This window comes from Antechinus flavipes, chromosome 2 (assembly GCF_016432865.1).
Source record: "Antechinus flavipes isolate AdamAnt ecotype Samford, QLD, Australia chromosome 2, AdamAnt_v2, whole genome shotgun sequence".
Taxonomy (NCBI): domain Eukaryota; kingdom Metazoa; phylum Chordata; class Mammalia; order Dasyuromorphia; family Dasyuridae; genus Antechinus; species Antechinus flavipes.
The window spans coordinates 112,502,222-112,521,702 of NC_067399.1; the positions used below are offsets into that span (position 1 = coordinate 112,502,222).

Sequence of the window (19,481 nt, forward strand, 5' to 3'; positions counted from 1 at the left end):
AAATCATAAAACTATGTTGATTGGGTCCATTACATATTATGTGATAACTTCAACCAGACCCTCATTGCTTCAAGACAGAACTTTTATATTTTCACTAACCTGCTCACTGCAGAGACTCTTTTTAAAATGTATTCATCCTTCCTCAAACCTCTTCTTCTTCCCATCCTTTTCAGCAAGAACCTTACTTCAAGTTACTTATTAAATGATAAATGGTCAAAGGATATGAACAGAAAATATTTAGATGAAGAAATCAGAGTATCTGTCATGTGAAAAAATGCTTTAATTCACTATTGATTAGAGAAATTAAAATTAAAACAATTATGAACCACCACTTCAAGCCTATAAGATTGGCTAAAATGACAGGAAAAGATAATAACGTTAAAGGAGATGTGGGGAAACTGGGACACTAATGCATTGTTGGTCGAGTTGTGAATTTATTTAGCCATTCTGGAGAGCTATTTGGAATTATACCCAAAGGGCTATTAAACTTTGCATATCCTTTGATCCAGAAATGTCATTACTGGATCTGTATCTCAAAGAGATCATAAAAGAGGGGAAAGGACAAACATGTTTGTAGCAATTCTTTTTTGTGGTGGCAAGGAATTCATAATTCATTGGATGCCCATCAACATGGGAATGGCTAAATAAATTATGGTATATAAATGTAATGGAATATTATTGTTTATAAGAAATGAACAGGTTGATTTTAGAAAAGTTTGGAAAGACTTATATGTTAATTGATGCTGAGTGAAGTAAGCAGAACTAGGAGAAGATTGAACACAGCAGGAATTATGATAGACTTAGCCCTTTAAAAATTTTTTTTAATTTTATGTTTAACAAAAGAATAAAAAAAAGAAAGGCAGAAACATTGTCATGATTAGCAGAACATGAGGGAGGTTTCAAAATATATAATAATACATTTCCAGTTCAGGAAAGGATGTATAATAGTAGAAGAAATTATATTAATGAGTGTCCATGTTTTCTATGGTTCCTTATGTGGTATTCTGTGCACTTTTTAAAGTTTATTCTCCCCCCACCCTACCCCACCCCCGGTTCATCTTCCTCCACCTCCTCCAAACAGACTCTAGTTAAGTACAGATATATTTAATAGATACACACACATGCATACATATTTACCCATATGTAAACATGCATCTAAAACAATATTAGTATGGCTGACATGTAATATAGATTTCTCTCTAATTGAATCTTTAAGTTTGATTTTAAGTTCAATGATTACTAGCTGTATGCTTTTTTCCTAATAAATTCGACTCCTGATCCTTATTGTAATGTTTGTGTATATCTCTTCTTTCCTGTCCCTGATAACTTTTCTACTTTCTACTCCTTAACTTGCATTCTATTACTTAACTTCCTTTTACCCATAGAGCCTTCCCTTGTCTTCTTCCTCCACCCTTTGCTTCCCCCTTCACGTACCCTTTCCCTTCTTATTTCTTTGTAGGTTTTGGAGGTGCTATATCCTTCATGGTATTTATGTACTGTTACTATTTAATTCATTCTGAATAGGTTTTTAAAACTATGAGCACTCCTCTCCTGTCTAATGAATCTTTATGTCTAATGAATCTATATCTATATAATAGATATAGGTAAATGCACCTCATTTGTAAAAATCTTTCTTTTGATCTATTTAATTGATGATGTTAATATTAAACATGTCATACATTTCCATGTAAAAACCTAAATAATTTGTCCATATCAAGTTCCTTGAAATTAATCTTGGGTATTGGCTCTTATATGTTAAATTTTCTTTTGAGTTTGGGTTTGGTTGAAAGAAAGTCCTAAAAATCTGCAAGTTTGTTGAATGTTCATTTTTTTTTCCCATTCAAAATTATGGGTAATTTTGCTGGATATTTTTGGCTGCAGATCTAGTTCTTTTGATTGTCAGTATATATGATACCAGGACCTATCTATATTTTATTATGGCTGCTGCTAAGTCCTATACTATTCTAGTTGTAGCTCCAGCATATTTGAATTGTTTTTTCTTGTTCCCTGCAAAATTTTCTCTTTTCAGATTCTCTTTCCAGATCAAAGAGATCTGGAAGTTTCTTTCTTTTCTTTTCTTTTCTTTTCTTTTCTTTTCTTTTCTTTTTCTTTTCTTTTCTTTTCTTTTTCTTTTCTTTTCTTTTCTTTTCTTTTCTTTTTCTTTTTCTTTTTCTTTTTCTTTCACAATTGCCAAACCTTTTGTTCCAATTTTTCCCCCGCTTCTTCCCACCCCCTCCCCCAGATGGCAGATTGACCAATACATGTTAAATATGTTAAAGTATATGTTAAATACAATATATGTATATGTCTCCATACATTTATTTTGCTGTACCAAAAGAATCAGACTTTGAAATAGTGTACAATTAACTAGTGAAGGAAATCAGAAATGCAGGCAGACAAAAATAGAGGGATTGGAATTCTATGTAGTGGTTCATAGTCATCTCCCAGAGTTCTTACTGCTCTATTGGAACTGATTTGGTTCATCTCATTGTTCCATCAGAATTGATCCTCATATAATATTGTTGTTGAAGTATAGAATGATCCCCTGGTCCTGCTCATTTCACTCAGCATCAGTTCATGTAAGTCTCTCCAGGCCTTTCTGAAATCATCCTGCTGGTCATTTTTTACAGAACAATAAAATTCCATAACATTCACATACCCCAATTTATTCAGCCATTCTCCAATTGATGGGCATCCACTCAGTTTGTGGCCACTACAAAGAGGACTGCCACAAACATTCTTGCACATACAAGTCCCTTTCCCTTCTTTGAGATCTCTTTAGGATATAAGCCCAGTAGTTGATCTGGACGTTTCAAAATTTGGCAATAATATTTCTATGTGTTTTTCACAAAGGATTTCTTTGAGATGGTCATTGGTGGATTTTTTTTAATTTCAATTTTTTCCTCATGTTCTATTACTCTAAGACAGTTTTCTCAGATTATTTTTTGTATTTATATTAGGGTTCTTTTTTTTTTTTTGGTCATAGCTTTCAGGTAGTCCAACTCTGCATATATTTCACATTCTGTTCAAATTTTTCATTCTTTATATTCTATTTTGTTATTTCTTTGTTCCTTATAGCTTCACTGACTTCTTTTTGCCCAATTCTAATTTTCAAAGTTATTTTCATCTCTGTATCTCCTTTTTTAGTTAGATAACTTTTTTCATTTTTCATTTTTTCATCTTTTTTTTTTTTTTTTTTTTTTTAGTTTTTCCTGTGTCTCTCATTTGATTTTTAAATTCTTTTTTGAGTTCTTCTGTAAATTCTCTCTGGGCAAGGACCCATTTCATGGTACTTTTTGGAGTAGAAGGAGCTTTTTTTTGTTTCAGTGTCCTCCTCTGATGATGATTCCTGATCTTCCTTGTCTCATAATAAGTTTGCATGGTTGGGTTCTTTCTTTTTTGCTTGCTCATTTTTTTTTTTAATAAGATGTACTGGTGTAAGCACCTCTTATAATGGGGTGAGGGAGGGTGGAGAGATGGTGACTCTAGCTTCACTTCAATTCTCCCCTCTGACCTGAAACTCCAAACTGAAAGCTCCATCTTCTTGCAAGTGTCAACAGTGATCCTGCCCCACTGCTTCTGCACTGAATGATCTGGTTCCTTCTCTCCCAGGGCCATGTCTCTGCAGCACAACTGGATCTATTCTTCTGCTGAGGTTCACTCAGTCTTCCTGGACTCAGATCCTCAATTCCACATATAGTATGGGAGGTGAAAGTTTCTGTAGCTCTTGCTAAGGCTCCAGCCACATACAGTTTGCCCCAGGGCTTCCAGTTGGTATTTCTGTGGAGCTAGATTGAAGTTGTTTGTACTTCATATGGGTTAATTCTAGGCCTGGGATTTTTCTTCAGATCTTCTTGTGTTGTGCCAGGAGGACCTCTATTCTGCCCCAAGATTTTCTGATTTTTCACCAGTCATCATTCTGAGATGCAAATTTGTTCTGTTTGTGGGAGAAATCTGGAGACCTTGAAATTTACCTACCTACTCCTCCATCTTACCAATCTTCTGCCTACACTTAGCTCTTATTGTCAATGTGGTAATTGGTGATCCAAGAAAATTCCAATAGACTTAGAATGGAAAATGTTATCCCTATCTAGAGGGCAAACTGTGGAGACCAAATGTGGATTGGCATATATACTATTTTCACTTTTTTTCTTTTTTTTCCTTTTCTTTCCTGTGGTTTTTTCCCTTTTGTTCTGATTTTTTTCTTTCATAACAATGGAAATATGTTTTAAATGATTGTACATGTATAATTTATATCAGATTGCTTTTTGTCTTGGGAAGGGGGAAGATGAGGAAGGAAGAAAAAATGTGGAACTCAAAATCTTACAAAAATAAATGTTGGAAACTATCTTTATATGTAATTGGAAAAAATAAAATATTGTTGAGAGGGAAAAAAAAAATCAAAGTCTTTCACCAATTTTTTTCCTTCTGACATTACCACAACCCTGGCATAGAATCTTATCAGCTCACACATGGAGCAAAAGCTCATAGGTTGGTTTTCCTGCCATGAGTCATTCCTCACTCCAGTCTATCCCTTATTCAGCTGTCAAAGTGATTTTCTTAAAGAACAGATCTGACCATGCTAGTTCTTCTGTGCAATAAATTCCAATGACTCCCTACCATCTGCAGGATCTAATATAAAATCTTCTTCTTGGTGTTCAAAGACCTTCATGACTTGATCCCCTACTACCACTATCCTTCTAGTTTTCTTATGCCCTATACCTTCTCACTTTTTTTTTTTTTTTGTCTCATTCGTGAGATTGACCTCTTGTTTCTCAAACTACTCCATCTCTTGGCTCTGAGAATATTCAGTGGATGCTTCGCATGCCCAGCATTCTTTCCTTTTTCTTCTCTGCCTTCTGGCTTTTCACAAATCCCAGTTAAAATGACACCTTTTACAAGAAATGTTTCCCAATCCCCCTTAATTCTAGTGTTTTGTTTGCATATTATCTCCCCTATTAAACTGTGAGCACCTGGAATTATCTTTTTAACAGGATGCCTAGCATGAAGGAAGAATAAATGTTTCTTGACTGACTATGACCCTTTGACAGAGAGGTATTGGACTCAAGATGTAAAATAAGACCCACAGGACAAAATATAGAATAAGACATTTTTTAGACAAAGCTAATGTGGAAATTTTGTTTTGATTGACTATGTTATAAAGTCTTTTTTTTTTTTTTTCTTTTCCAATGATGATTTAGGAGTTTGGGGTGGGGGGCAATGAGGAAGAATATTAGACTAGCAATTGAATAATAAATAGGAACACTGAGCCCTATTTTTGTTAAAGAATGCAGAGAAGTAAACAAAAGAAAGGACAGAGAAAATTTGTGTATAGAGGACATATATGCATTACCTAGCAATGGTATGTAGCTGGGTCAAAGAGAATACTCTACAGTTTTTTGTGTATACTTTCAAATTGCTTTCCAAAATATACTCATTCCCAATTCTATCAACAGTGCATCAGTGTAAAAGATGGTGCTTTGTAATTATTTCCCTTTCTAGATATTCACTAAGCATTTTATAATCTTTTAAAGAATTTCCTCAGGAATTCATGTTAAAACTCATAAGACAATAGTTTGCAGAATTTGTTCTCTTCCCTTTATGGAAAATCAAAATATTTGCCCTTTTCTGATCTTGGTACTTTTTGCATTATCCATGATATTTTACATATCATTATTTATGATACTTTACATATTATTGACATTGACTTAGCAGCCAAATTGCAAAGGGCTTTGAAGAGAGTGAGAGAAAAAAGTACAAGTATCAGAGATGACTTTTTAAAGTAATTTAGTTGAACAAGAGAGAAAAGATCAGTCTTCTTACTGCTGTTTCTATCATTGCTGCAAGCACTCTTAGCTTCTCTTCTTTTCACTTCATGTATTTTCCCTATTAGTTTGACACCATCCACCCTTACCCGTAGAACTTTCTATACAAAGATCATTCATTACCCCATATCTGGTGATATTTTCATCCTTTGGAACCCCAAATGAGTTTCTAGGGAGACAGTTTCCAAAGAGGAAATACACTTATTAAATCCACTATATTTAGAACATATTCAGTGTTTGTAAAACACTTTTGTATATGTGTATGTGTGTATGCACCCTACTAGATTATAAGCTAGAAGGCAGGTGACATGTCTTATTTATCATTGTATTTTCTCTTTTGCCTAGCACAGTGTGTTGTTTGTTGGTTGGTTGGGTTGTTTTCCTTCATTCTCAATGAGGACCAAAATGACATCACTGTGTTAGTATGTCTGACTGTAGCTGATGAGACCAATACAAGTTCAGAGATACAAACTGTCCCTGTGAACATTTGGGGTGGCTTCTCTATTTGCCTATCTTGTGTTTCTTCTGAGTTACTTCAATTCTGCTTTGCTTATAAAGCATAGCTGACATATTATCAATTCTAAAGTTCTTAAGAGAGATCTTAAAGATGTCCTTATATCCCTTTTTCTGAACACTTTGTGAGACTTGTGACACATTTGCCCTGCATAAATTCTCCATAAAATAATCATCTTTGACCTCTGGGAAAGAAAGGAAGAAGGATGGTCAAAGATGGAGTGTCCTTATTTCAAGTCCTTTCAGCCCTTAAATACCTTGGTATGATTACATCATTACAGCACACTAAGTATGTGCCACCTAGAGAACCATTATATCATCACATCACACTGAGCAAATGCTAACTATAAGCATTCTGCTATTGATATGTAAATGCATCTTTTTACTTTAAGTATCCCTTGCTTCAAATAGATTTTGGTCACACCCTCCTTGATTTCTCAGGAAGGATGAGAATATCAAAGGGAGGTGTAGAGCCAAACCAGCCATTGTCAGCAGGTTCCCTCTGGGCTGAAGGGTCTTATATCTTACCCAGAGTTCCCCCACTATCTGCAGCCCTCTACAGTCTTGGAGAGGATAAGTTTATGATCAGTCCAGCACTCTTCACCACACACCTTCATCACTCTTACATCCTGTATATCTCTTCTTTCAATCATATATTGTATTAAAAGATATCACCATACCATTTTAATAGGCTTTGAATATAATAAACATTTAGTAAATGGTAGTTGAATAAGTGAATGTTAATATATTAATTAAGGCTCATTTTTATTTCTATATTTTTAATGAAATAGAATATTTTAAAACATAATTTTCCCTTATAAAGATTATACCATCTCTTATACCTTCTAAAACTGTTCCTGGAGAGTTAGGTATGATATTATTCTTTCCTCCCTGTTGCCACTTTAGGATTTTCCCTCTACTACAGTCTCCTCCTTTAAATTCACTTTATACTTATTTGCCACCTAATTTTGAAAATTAATATCTATCAACACCTGTGACATTTTCCTTCCTTCATTAATGATCTCCAATGAGTTCATTGCCTGAAATTCAGTCTTCATTTTGATTCTAGTTCCTCAAATCTATTCAACTCCCATGATCTACTTCTCCATTATACTTTAACTATTCATGGGCTGGTCATACCCTTTATCTCGCCATTAACTGTAAGTATTCTTCTGTGTTCTTGTGAAATCCATAATTCCTTCATGTGATCAGAATCACTCACCATTGCATCTCTCCCTGTGGCTTACTTCTAAACCTCACTCTATTGTGACTTCTATTTTCTCCATTCATTAGTATTTTCCACGGCCATCATCCCTGTTCTAATTACAGTCTTCTCTTAGTGAATCAGTTCAACTTTACACTATCAAAATGCTATTGAAATCATCACCATCTTTTTGGCCATCTAGATTTGAAACATCTCATTGTTTTTCTTGACTCTTGATTCTCATTCACCTTAGCCACCACTTTAGTTTAGTTTTCATCCCTTCTTGCTTGCACTATTATACTAACCTGCTAACCTCCCTGTCTCAGATTTCTCCATAGTTCAATCTATTTGCCCTTTGGTCTCCACAGTAATTTTTTATATATGGTTCCTCATCTCACATTCCTTTTACCTCCAGAATTGAAGATAAGCTCTTTTGCCTGGCATTGAAAGCATTTTACAAGCTAGCTTCTTCCCATCTTTACATAGTCTTCTTATGTAGTATATTTCTCTATGCCCTCTGTGGTGCATCATTACTGACTTGTTTGTTCTTCTATATGTGAGATACTTCATCTTCTATCACTTTCCTTTTCATGGACTGTCTCTCATACCTAGAAGGAGCTTCCTTTTTCATTTCTACCTTTTGGAAGCCCTGCTTATTTTTCAAGAATCACTTCAGTTGTCTCTTTTTATAAGAAATATTTTCTGGTCTTCCCAAAAGCTAGTACCTTCCCTCACATAGGTGCATTCAAGGGTGGGGCCAAGATAGTAGAGTAGACATGCCTTTGAGCTTTCCCTGGCTCCCCTCAGAATCAGCACTAGACCAAGCCTCTGAATGGGTTTTGGAGTGACACACTTGGAATACACAAATACCTGGAGTGTAACAAATTTCCAGCAGAAGATATTTTGGAAGAACTATAGTAAAAGTGTGTTGTAATTGGGCAGTGGTGCGGATTGTAGGCCATCATAGTGCAGAATAGAGAGACCCAGGGTGGAACAGCTTTCATGTGTTGGAGGAATCTAGTAGGAGGCTGGTACCCAAAATATAGCAACATTTGCTACTCTGTCCTGATTCAGAAGCCAGTGGATCAGCAGACTAACTGTTAGACTTCCAACATAAGAACAGAAGGCAAATAGTGAGCCCTTGAACTCCAGCAAATAAATGAGAGTTGGTACACCCACCCAGCAAGGAAAGAACCAGCCTCAGGGCAGTGCAAAGCCATTGTTGCCTGTAGAGGAAGCTTGGGACAATCTCCCCTTTGCTCCAAGAACAGACCTCAACCTTTTAAAATGAACAAAAAAGCAAAAAAGAGCTCTGACCATAGATAGTTACTATGGAGTCAGAGAAGGACAGACCTCCAACCCTGAGCATACTTAAAGGCAAAATGTTTGGATGAAATCTCAAAGGATGATATGAATTGTTCTTCAACTTAAAAGACTCTGTTGGAAGAATTCAAAAAGGATATTAAAAGAAAGAAGAAAAATGGAGAAAGGAAACGAGAGCTTTGGAAAAGAAACAGAAATTGTCTGAAGGAAAAAATAGTTTTGGAGAAATAAAAAAAAGCAAACAACTACTTGAAAAACAGAAAGGGTAAAATGGGAACAAGAACAACTCCCTAAAAAACAGAATGAGTAAAATGGGAAAAAAATCCAAAGAACAAAACAACTCATTTAAAAGTTCAATTTGCCAAATGCAAAATGAAGTGAAAAAGCTAACTGAAGAAAATAATTCACTAAAATGTGAAAATAATTCACATTTCCATGAGCAAATGGAAGTGAATGACTCAATGAAACATCAAGAATAAATCAAACAAAACAAAACAAAATAAAATGAAAAAAAAAATAGAAGAAAATTTAAATACCTCATCAGAAAAACAACTGACCTGGAAAATAGATCTAGGAGAGACAATCTAAGAAGTATTGGACTACCTGAAAACCATGGTGAAAAAAAGATCCTAGATGACAAAGCTACATTCAATTTATTTTTATATGTTTTAATTATACATACACACACACACACACACACACACACACACATATATATTAGTCTTATAGGGATATAAAGTTCTCGAGAGCATAGACTATTTTGCTTTTGTCTTTGTATCTACAATATTTAGGGCAATATCTCGTATATTAATAAGTGCTTGTTTGATTAGTTAATTGTACTGATTATTGGTCTCAGTAGGTATAGTAAACTTGGATTTCAGTATAGATTTTACTGTTAGATTTTTTCATGGATTTCTAGCTTCATTATTTCCAGAATGTAAGATTTGTTGGGAAAATAAAAGCTCTTAATAATTAAATTTTTTTCTAAATAGTCTTTCCTTTTTCATACATATGTTAAATTAAATTAGCATCCCTAATAATATAGATTTAATACATAAAGTATCTTTGAATCATTTTTGGTGAGATATAAAAGTTTTCCTGTCATATGCCTGTGAGATTAAGGACCACTGAATGACTGGAATTTTGAATAACAGACCTGATTTTTTCTTTCCATAATTGGATTACAGTTTGAATATTTAGCTAATATATTTTTAATCTTTCTTTTCCTATATATCTAGAATACTTTAATGTATGTAAATTGTTGTTTTATTTTGTTAAGTATTTCATTCTAAAAGTTACATAATTCTTTATAAACATATTGGATATCTTGGGTACTTCTTTGGGCATTTCTAATGGAGTTTTTTTTTTTTTTTTTTAAGTTTGCATTTATCTTTCTACTCTTCCATCCGACCATCTATGTTAGTTATTTAGCTTATATACTTTCTAATTAAGTCTTTGTGGTTGAGAGCGTTCCCTGTAGCATGTCTATTTTAGCATTTAATTGCTCCATAGGCTCCAAATTAAATTCTGTAGTGTTACATTTTGCTCTGCTGATGAAGCAAAGATCTTTGTTACCATGACCTAAGCAATGTGGTGCTTGTGACAGCTCACAAGACCAGCATGCAGATCTTTAAAAAACAAAACTTTTTACTTCTTAGCATGTAGTTGATCTAACTAAAAAAGGCAGTGATCTAAAATATTTTTCTTCTATATTTGTATTTTGATATTTTTAAATAATTTGAATTATTTGTTTTAAAATTAAAATTATTAACTGTTACATTTCATTGTTACAGTACAACAAATTACTTTGTTTTTAGTTGGTTGATAAATGAGATGGATGAGACTTAGAAGTTTAGGTTGTATTTGGATGAAGGCCAGTAGGTAGATAGATTTGGGATCAGTATTGGAATAATTAACTAACAGAGGTATTCAACAATAAAATGCTTATGTTGTAAAACAGCAAGTTCTTTGTTATTGACTGCATTGAGGCAGTGAGAGAATAATCATCTGTAAGTGTTTAGTAAAAAGCAATCTTGAATTGTTGGAAAAATTGATTATATAACCTCTGAAGTCTCTTTCACCTTGAAGATATTATTGTGATATTTTTATGAGATTCGAAGTAGTGATAGGGAAATTTGCACAAATATATTTCTCTCTATATGTGTGTTGTGTGTATGTGTATGTATGTGTGTGTATGATACTGAATAATTCACATAATGATGACATTAAGAAGACTAAAACTCAACCCCTCATGCATGCATGTTTTGCCTATTAACATTATTGGTATGTTCATTTGTTTATAGGCCTGTAAGAGACACAGAATCTTTCTGCCATGATAAAGTATCTAAATAGGACTTGATTGCTGTGTACAAGAAGAGAGGTGGAAAACATAGCAAATACTGAAAATCATAAAAAAAGATATCTTTTACAAAAATCAAAGCAACTGGTTTTAAATGTATCCATCTTTTCAGCATCCTCAGTGATTCTGAGCAGTCAGACTGTGACATTACAAAAAAGGATAAAATGAAAATAAGGACAAACTTTCTTTAGGATCACACTGAGGTTCACTGATATATAACTAGATATGTGCAATGAGGAATAAAGGAGAATGCAAAGATTAAGTACTTGGAAGTCTGGGAAAATGGTAATTTGATAGAAATAGGAAAATCCAATTGTTTTGATATCCCACAATATGTACAATATGATTTAGTAGTGTGATCTATTAGGTAAAAATTTTAGGCCTGCATTAAGAGATACATAGAGAATGAGAGATATGCTACTCCTACTGAGTTCTCTGGTTAGTTTCTGTTGTGTTAGACTTTGAGTCAAAGAGATTAGGAAGGATATGGATAAATTAATGTCCAGAGAATGACTAGATTGATGAAAAGTTTCTAAATCATGTTGTATAAGGAACAGCTGAAGGAACTAGGTATATTTTCATAAGATACTGGAAGATTTAGGCAGAACAAGAGACATGGCTTTAGATTTGAATGGCTTTTATGTATAAGAGGGATTAGACTTTTTTTTGCCTGTTCCCAGAATTGAGAACTAAGAAAGTTAACTTAGGTTCAAAGGCTGACTTTCCAACAATCAGTGCAATCCAAAAAACGGAATGGGCACTGCTTCCAGATTTTTCTCAGTTTCACCACTACCCTGATCATAATATTCCTTTCCTTGACTACTTGTTGCCATTAGAACTTGCTATTTGGATGATCTTGAGCAAGTCACATAACTTTCTGGATGCCACAATTTGGACTTGATGATCTCTGTGATCACTTCTTATTCTAGATCTGTGGTCCTATAATCTTTTTTACAGTAATTGACTTCATCTAAGTCATTTTCAAAATATTTAACAAAACAGCATCAAAGATAAATACTTCAAGCTTTCTCTTGAGACCTCCACTTCAGATGACAGAGTCCCTTTTAAAGACTATTCTTTGAATCTGGTCATTCAACTAGTTCCATATCCATGTAACTAATGCAAATCTTATCCACAAGCCTAATACAAGAAACTTAATCAAATTCTTTGCTGAAAGATAAATATATCAATTTTACATTTCCTTCCTATATCTCTCTTGAGGCTAGTATCTTCCCTCTGTGAATTATCTCCAATTTATCATCTAAGTCTATTTCTTTATGCATCCATCTCTATGTAGCTTGTTTGTACATAATTGTACATAGTTCTTTTTATAGTTTCTCTCCCACTAGATTGTAAAGTCATTGAGAACCAGGATTATCTTTTGCCTTTTCTTTGTATCCCTAGCATTTAGCATAGTGCCTGGCACATAGTATTTGCTTAATACATAATAATTAATTGACTAACTGACATATCAGTCTTCCATGAACTCTAATTGCATATAGTAATTAAGAGTTCCTTTTCTAAGTGCTCACAAAACATCCCCTTACTGATGTGTTCTATAGTTTTTCCAGGAGTAGAAGTTTAAGCTTACTGGTCTGTAGTTAACAAACTGCACACTTTTCTATTTTGAAAAAATTGGTACAATATGTTTCTTTCTTTATTCTACAAGATCTTTCAAAAGTTACCAGCAACATTTCAGGAATTAAAATTACTCTTTCAAAACTATAGTCACAAATGACATAGTTTTGATCATCTCTTAGTCATACATTTCAATAAGTTGTCATTTTTAACCCATAACTACATAGAACATAATATTTAAAAGATAGCCTCTGGAGGAAAGACAAGCTGCTAGTGGAGTCCTGGTGATTTTAAAAAATGCTGAAAATATAGATTCCAAACTTTACAGGTCTATCTAGACCTTACTCAGTGACTACCTTCAGCATTGTCCAGTAGTCACTTAATAATCTCTTTAGGTAATTAAACATGTGAAGCTATAATTTTTTTTATCTTTTTAGAGATATTGATCAAAATTTACAAATCTTACTCATCTATTTAGTTTAGAGTGTATCAGAGAAACGTTTCATACTAAGCCATTTTTAAGATTAAAAAAAAAGATTATTAATTAGCAGTTTAGTTGTGTCCAACTCTACATTACCCCATGGTTTTCTTGGCAAAGCTACTGGAGTAGCTTTTTCTTTTTTTGTGTGTGTTTCCCCACTTTACAGATAAAGTAGAAGTTAAATGACTTGCCCAGAGTACACAGCCAGCTAGTGTCTGAGGCCATATTTAAATTCAGATCTTCCTAACTCTAGATCCAATATTTTATCCATTGTATCATCTAGATATCCAATACTAATCAGTAAGAACTTAGATTTAGAGGAAACCACTCTCTAAACAACTCTCTAAAAAATATTCATGTTTCAGATTTCTTTTTTATTGGCATCAACTTTTTGTTTGCAAAGTGAAAAAATAATTGGTAAGGAATAAGACCATTTTGAGAATTAAACACAATCTATTGTACAAAACAAAAACAAACTAATGTGAAAATTTGCTGAAAAGGCTTTCAGAATTGATGCTTAGAATCTTGTATTACTTGTACTGGTAGTTAACTATTCTAAAGGTACAATAACAGATTATTGTTCATATCAGTGTATTAAATTGAAACTTCCCGATCGTATTTTTCATTTTACACATTGTCAGAACCTTGGACCCTAATCTCTTTCTTTGATTGGCAGTAGCGGCCAGGGAAAGAACACTTGTATTGTTTGTGATAGTGGCATCTGTTCAACTTGATTCATTTGAGGGTATTTGCATATTCTTAAGTATTTCTTCTGAGAGAGCCTAAATCCTTCTCAAGTGTTTGATGCATTTTTGAAATTCATTCATAAGGTATCTACATGCACTAATAGTTCTGTATAATATTGCTATGCATAATCTGACAGATAAGGCTAGTTTTTTAAACAAGGTATTCTTTGGGGATGACACATTACATTCTGACTTATTCTGCTGGGCAGAAATGTCAAGTACTTTGGAAAAGGATGCTCGAATATTTTGATTAAATTAGTATTCCTTATTTGAGACGTTTGTCAACCACAATAAATGTGCACAATTTATTAAAAAATAATTCAAAAGTGTTTATAATAATCAGGTTTTTTGCATCTTGAGATATAAACCTAAGTTCTTTGCATTTTTTGTTAAAGTCTGAGTTGTAGTAATTTAGTACATTGTATATAGATTGTTCTGATTGTCCAAAAAATTGCCATGATATTGATTTTTTCCTTCTAATTTTCATTATTTGCACTGGAAGCTTTTGAAAGTTAAATCAAAATGCTGACATTTTTATTTCAAAGTTTACCTTTTGATAACTTTTCAAAAACAAACAAGTTATATCTAATCTAAATCATTACCTTTTCCTTTTCCTGTTCTCTTAGGCTTATTTCCTAGCTTCCCTCTTAATCCTCCATAATCTAACTTTCCATACCCTTGCTGTCTGCAACTTTTTTTTACCTATTTCATTTGGATATCAGAATTGTGGCCATGCTCAGAGCTTAGTCAGAAATGAAGCTCTGGAGTCAGCAATAACTTACCAACACCTTCTTTAAGTTACTTTTACATAGAACTTTGCAGAAAGAACAGCATTTTTAACTTCTTGGTTTGAGATAGTTTGTCAAAAAAAAAATTGTTCTTTTTGGCTAATAATTAAATAAAATCCAATTTCATTGTTATGTTTATCTTTCAGGAATCTCCATCAGGACGAAGAAAAGCACTTGCTACTAGCAGCATCAATATGAAACAGTATGCAAGTCCTATGCCTACACAGACAGATGTCAAGTTAAAATTCAAGCCATTGTCTAAAAAAGTTGTATCTGCCACTCTCCAGTTCTCATTATCTTGCATTTTTCTTCGTGAGGGAAAAGCCACGTAAGTTATTTTTTTCCTTTAGTGAACTTGCTTTAAATTTTCTTCCAAAGGAAGGATGGGGTAGAGAGTTGTTCTATTAGATTACCAATGGTTCAGAAAATCATTTACTATACCAGTCATTCTCAACATACTTTGAAAATCTGAAATGAACTTTTTATTATAATTTTTGTTATAAATGACATTCATCATTTCAGAAAATAAGCATTCACTGTAGGGCTGGTTCAATATTAGGAAAACAGCATAATCAACTATATCAATAAACAAATTAACAAAAATCATGTGATTATCTCAATAGATGCAGAAAAAGCATTTGATAAAATCCAACACCCATTCCTATTAAGAACACTAGAAAATATGGGAATAAATGGACTTTTCCTTAAAATGATCAATAGCATTTATTTAAAACCATCAGCAAGCATCATATATAATAGGGACAAATTCCCCATTCCCCCAGTAAGATCAGGGATGAAACAAGGCTGCCCACTATCACCATTACTATTCAATATTGTATTAGACATGTTAGCTTTGGCAATAAGAGAAGAAAAAGAGATTAAAGGAATTAGAGTAAGTCATGAGGAAACCAAATTATCAATTATTGCAGATGATGTGATGGTATACTTAGAGAACCCTAGAGAATCAACTAAAAACTACTAGAAACAATTCACAACTTTAGCAAAATTGCAGGATACAAAATAAATCCACATAAATCATCAGCATTTTTATATATTATCAACAAAGTCTACCAGCAAGAGATACAAAAAGAAATTCCATTCAAAATAACTATTGATAGTATAAAATATTTGACAATCTAGCTGCCAAGGGAAAGTCAGGAACTATATGCACACAACTATAAAACATTCTCTGGACAAATAAAGTCAGATCTAATCAGTTGGAAAAGTATCAAGTGCTCATGGGTAGGCTGAGCGAATATAATAAAAATGACAATACTACCTAAATTAATCTACTTATTTAGTGCCATACCAGTCAAACTCCCAAAAAATTATTTTACAGATCTAGAAAAAAAATAATAATAATGAAGTTTATCTGGAAGAACAAAAGATCAAGAATTTCAAGGGAATTAATGGGGGAAAAAAAGTGAATGAAGGTGGCCTAGTTGTACCAGATCTAAAACTATATTATAAAGCAGCAATCATCAAAACCATTTGGTACTGGCTAAGAAACAGAGTAGTTGATCAGTAGAATAGGTTAGGATCACAGAACAAAATTGTCAATAACTATAGCAATCTAGTATTTGACAAACCCAAAGATCTCAGCTTTGGGGATAAAAACTCACTATTTGACAAAACTGCTGAGAAAATTGGAAACTAGCATGAAAGAAATTCGGGCTTCACCCATACCTAATACCACATACCAAGATAAGATCTAAATGGGTTCATGAGATAGACATAAAGAGTGATATTATAAGCAAATTAGTAGAACATAGTATAGTTTACCTCTCAGATCTGTGGAGAAGGAAGGAATTTGTGTCCAAAGAAGAACTAGAGATCAATATTGAACCCAAAATAGATAATTTTGATTATATTAAGTTAAAAAAGTTTTGTACAAAGAAAAGTAATGCAGACAAGATCAGAAGGGAAGCAATAAATTGGCAAATCATTTTTACATTAAAGGTTCTGATGAAGGCCTCCTTTCTAAAATATAGAGAGAATTGACTCAAATTTATAAGAATTCAAGCCACTCTCCAACTGATAATTGGTCAAAGGATATGAACGGACAATTTTCAGATGAAGAAATTAAAACCATTTCTAATCATATGAGAAGGTTCTCTAAATCATTATTGATCAGAGAAATGCAAATTAAGACAACTCTGAGATACCACAACACACCTTTCAGATTATCTAAGATGACAGGAAAAGATAATGATGATTGTTGGAGAGAATGTGGGAAAACTGGGACACTGATACATTGTTGATTGAACTGTGAACGGATCCAGTCATTCTGCAGAGCAATTTGGAACTATGTTCAAAAAAGTTATCAAACTGTGCATAGCCTTTGACTCAGCAGTGTTTCTACTGCGCTTATATCCCAAAGGGATTTTAAAGGAAGGAAAGGGACCCATATGTGCAAAAATGTTTGTGGCAGCCCTCTTTGTAGTGGCAAGAAACTGGAAACTGAGTGGATGCCCATCAGTTGGAGAATGGCTGAATAAATTGTGGTATATGAATGTTACAGAATATTATTGTTCTATAAGAAATGATCAGGAGGATGATTTTAGAGAGGCCTGGAGAGACTTACATGAATTGATTGTTAAGTGAAATGAGCAGAACCAGGCCATCATCACACACAACAACATTATTTGACAGATGTGACTCTTTCCAACAATGAGATGACTGATGCCAGTTCCAATGACTTTGTGATGAAGAGAGCCATCTACACCCATAGAGAGGACTGTGAGAACTGAGTGTGGATCACAATATAACATTGTCCCTCTTTCTTATTGTTTGCTTGCATTTTGTTTTCTTACTCATTTACTTTTTTTTTTTAATCTGATTTTTCTTGTGCAGTAAAAGAATTGTATAAATATGTTTATACATATTGGATTTAACATATATTTTAAAAAAGAAAATAAGTATTTCCATTGTGAACGTTCACATTAAAAGTAACATTGTAAGGTGCCAGTTGTTTCCTACTGCCTTCAGCATCAAATAGTCATTTTGTGATTCTGAAATATAGATTGTTTAATTATGGTTATCTGTTCGAATCATCTCATAACCTACCTTCTGTAAGAGATCATTCCTAGCCCTCTCAGCTGCTAATGTCACTCCAATTCAATTTGCCTTCCCTCTATCTTTTATGTACATATATTTCTCCTATCAAAATGTATGTTCCATGAAGACTGGAAGTGGTTTTTTTTTTTTGCTTTTATATCCACTTAGCAAAATGCCTGGCATGGAATAAATACTTAATAAATTCTTATTGATTGATTTATAAGAAAAGATCTTATATCAAAAAAGCTTATGGATAAAAAGCATAAATGTGTAAAAGAGGAATTTTTTATTTATTTATTTTTTTACTCTTTGGCTGAATTTTTCTAAAATTTTATAATTAATGTATAAGCATCTATTAAGTGCTTACTATGTTCCAGGCAATACACTAAATGCTAGGAATACATGAATAGGAGATAAAAGGCACAGAAATGGATTGAAAGATGCATAATAAACAAATTAGTCAATATCATTTCTGTCCTATAGCATTAATTAAGCAATTAATGGTATATGGTCCTCTACACGTTATATAGTTTTATAAAATTGGTCCTATGTCACTAGGAGATTCAAATTTAGGTTAGACAAAATAATATAGATATGTATTCCTAGAACACATAGGTGACAGAAAAAGATCATTAAAGATAGTTACATCATATATATATGGAATAATAATATCTTTTAGGATTTAACTATAAGGTTAATTGGGACAAGAGAACAAGGAGAGTAAGAGTGAATTTTCAAACTGTACTTGAAAATACAAGGAGAAAAGTACTACTATTTGTCAAACTGATTCCCATCATAAATGTCTTGGGTATAATGGAACTGAGAATAGTATGTTCAGATCTTGTTTATATTATCACCTATCCCTGAATTTCAAATTGATTACATTTTGATATTTTATACCAATTTACATAGCATAGCAATAAGTGATTCAAATAAAAGCAACAGATGAAGTTAGTTGATGATAGTGATTCCTTCTTCTGAAAAGTTAAGAAATAATATAATGAGATGAAGTGATAGCCTCAAGAGGTACAATTTAGGTATCTTTCATGATCCATCTAGAACATTAAGTTAGAGACACAAACTAATTTCACATCTTTGATTGATTCCTCTACCATGCCTCAGGAAGCTCATTGTTGAGCTAACCTCACCATCCTGTAAAATCTCATCAGCTTTGATAACTCTACTTCATTACTATCTTTTCTGCATTGATTGGAGGGTAGGGCCATGAACTCCAGATCAGACATCTCCCTATTTGTTACCTGGCAGCAATATTTTGGGACTTCTTTACAATGCAGCTGAGTTAGTTGTCTTTTCCCCAAACCCTGCTTTTCATTTTCATTTTGTGCTTTATCATTCCATATTAGATTGTAACCTTCTTGGGAGCAGAAACTGTCTTTTTCTTTTAGCATTTGTATCCCTAGTGCCTATTATATGTTGTTTTGTAATACTTTGTGACTCAATTTGGAGAGGTTTTTTGGCAAACATAACAAAATGGTTTACCATTTCCTTCTCCAACTCATTTTATAGATAAGGAAACTGAGACATACAAGTGCTTTGTCCAAAATTACACAGATAGTAAATGTCTGAGGTCAGATTTGAACTTGGGA

The 19,481-nt window shown here is 33.2% G+C and overlaps 1 protein-coding gene across 15 annotated transcripts in view; it reads left to right on the forward strand.

The window, feature by feature from the left end:
- The window catches only part of EHBP1 (EH domain binding protein 1), a 394,259-nt gene that overhangs the window by 128,835 nt on the left and 245,943 nt on the right, over nt 1-19,481 (forward strand). For all 15 annotated transcript variants that reach the window (XM_051975359.1, XM_051975374.1, XM_051975362.1 and 12 more), the window contains one exon: nt 14,964-15,145. In XM_051975359.1, the coding sequence (XP_051831319.1) occupies nt 14,964-15,145 (182 nt within the window). The remainder of the gene's footprint in view (nt 1-14,963; nt 15,146-19,481) is intronic.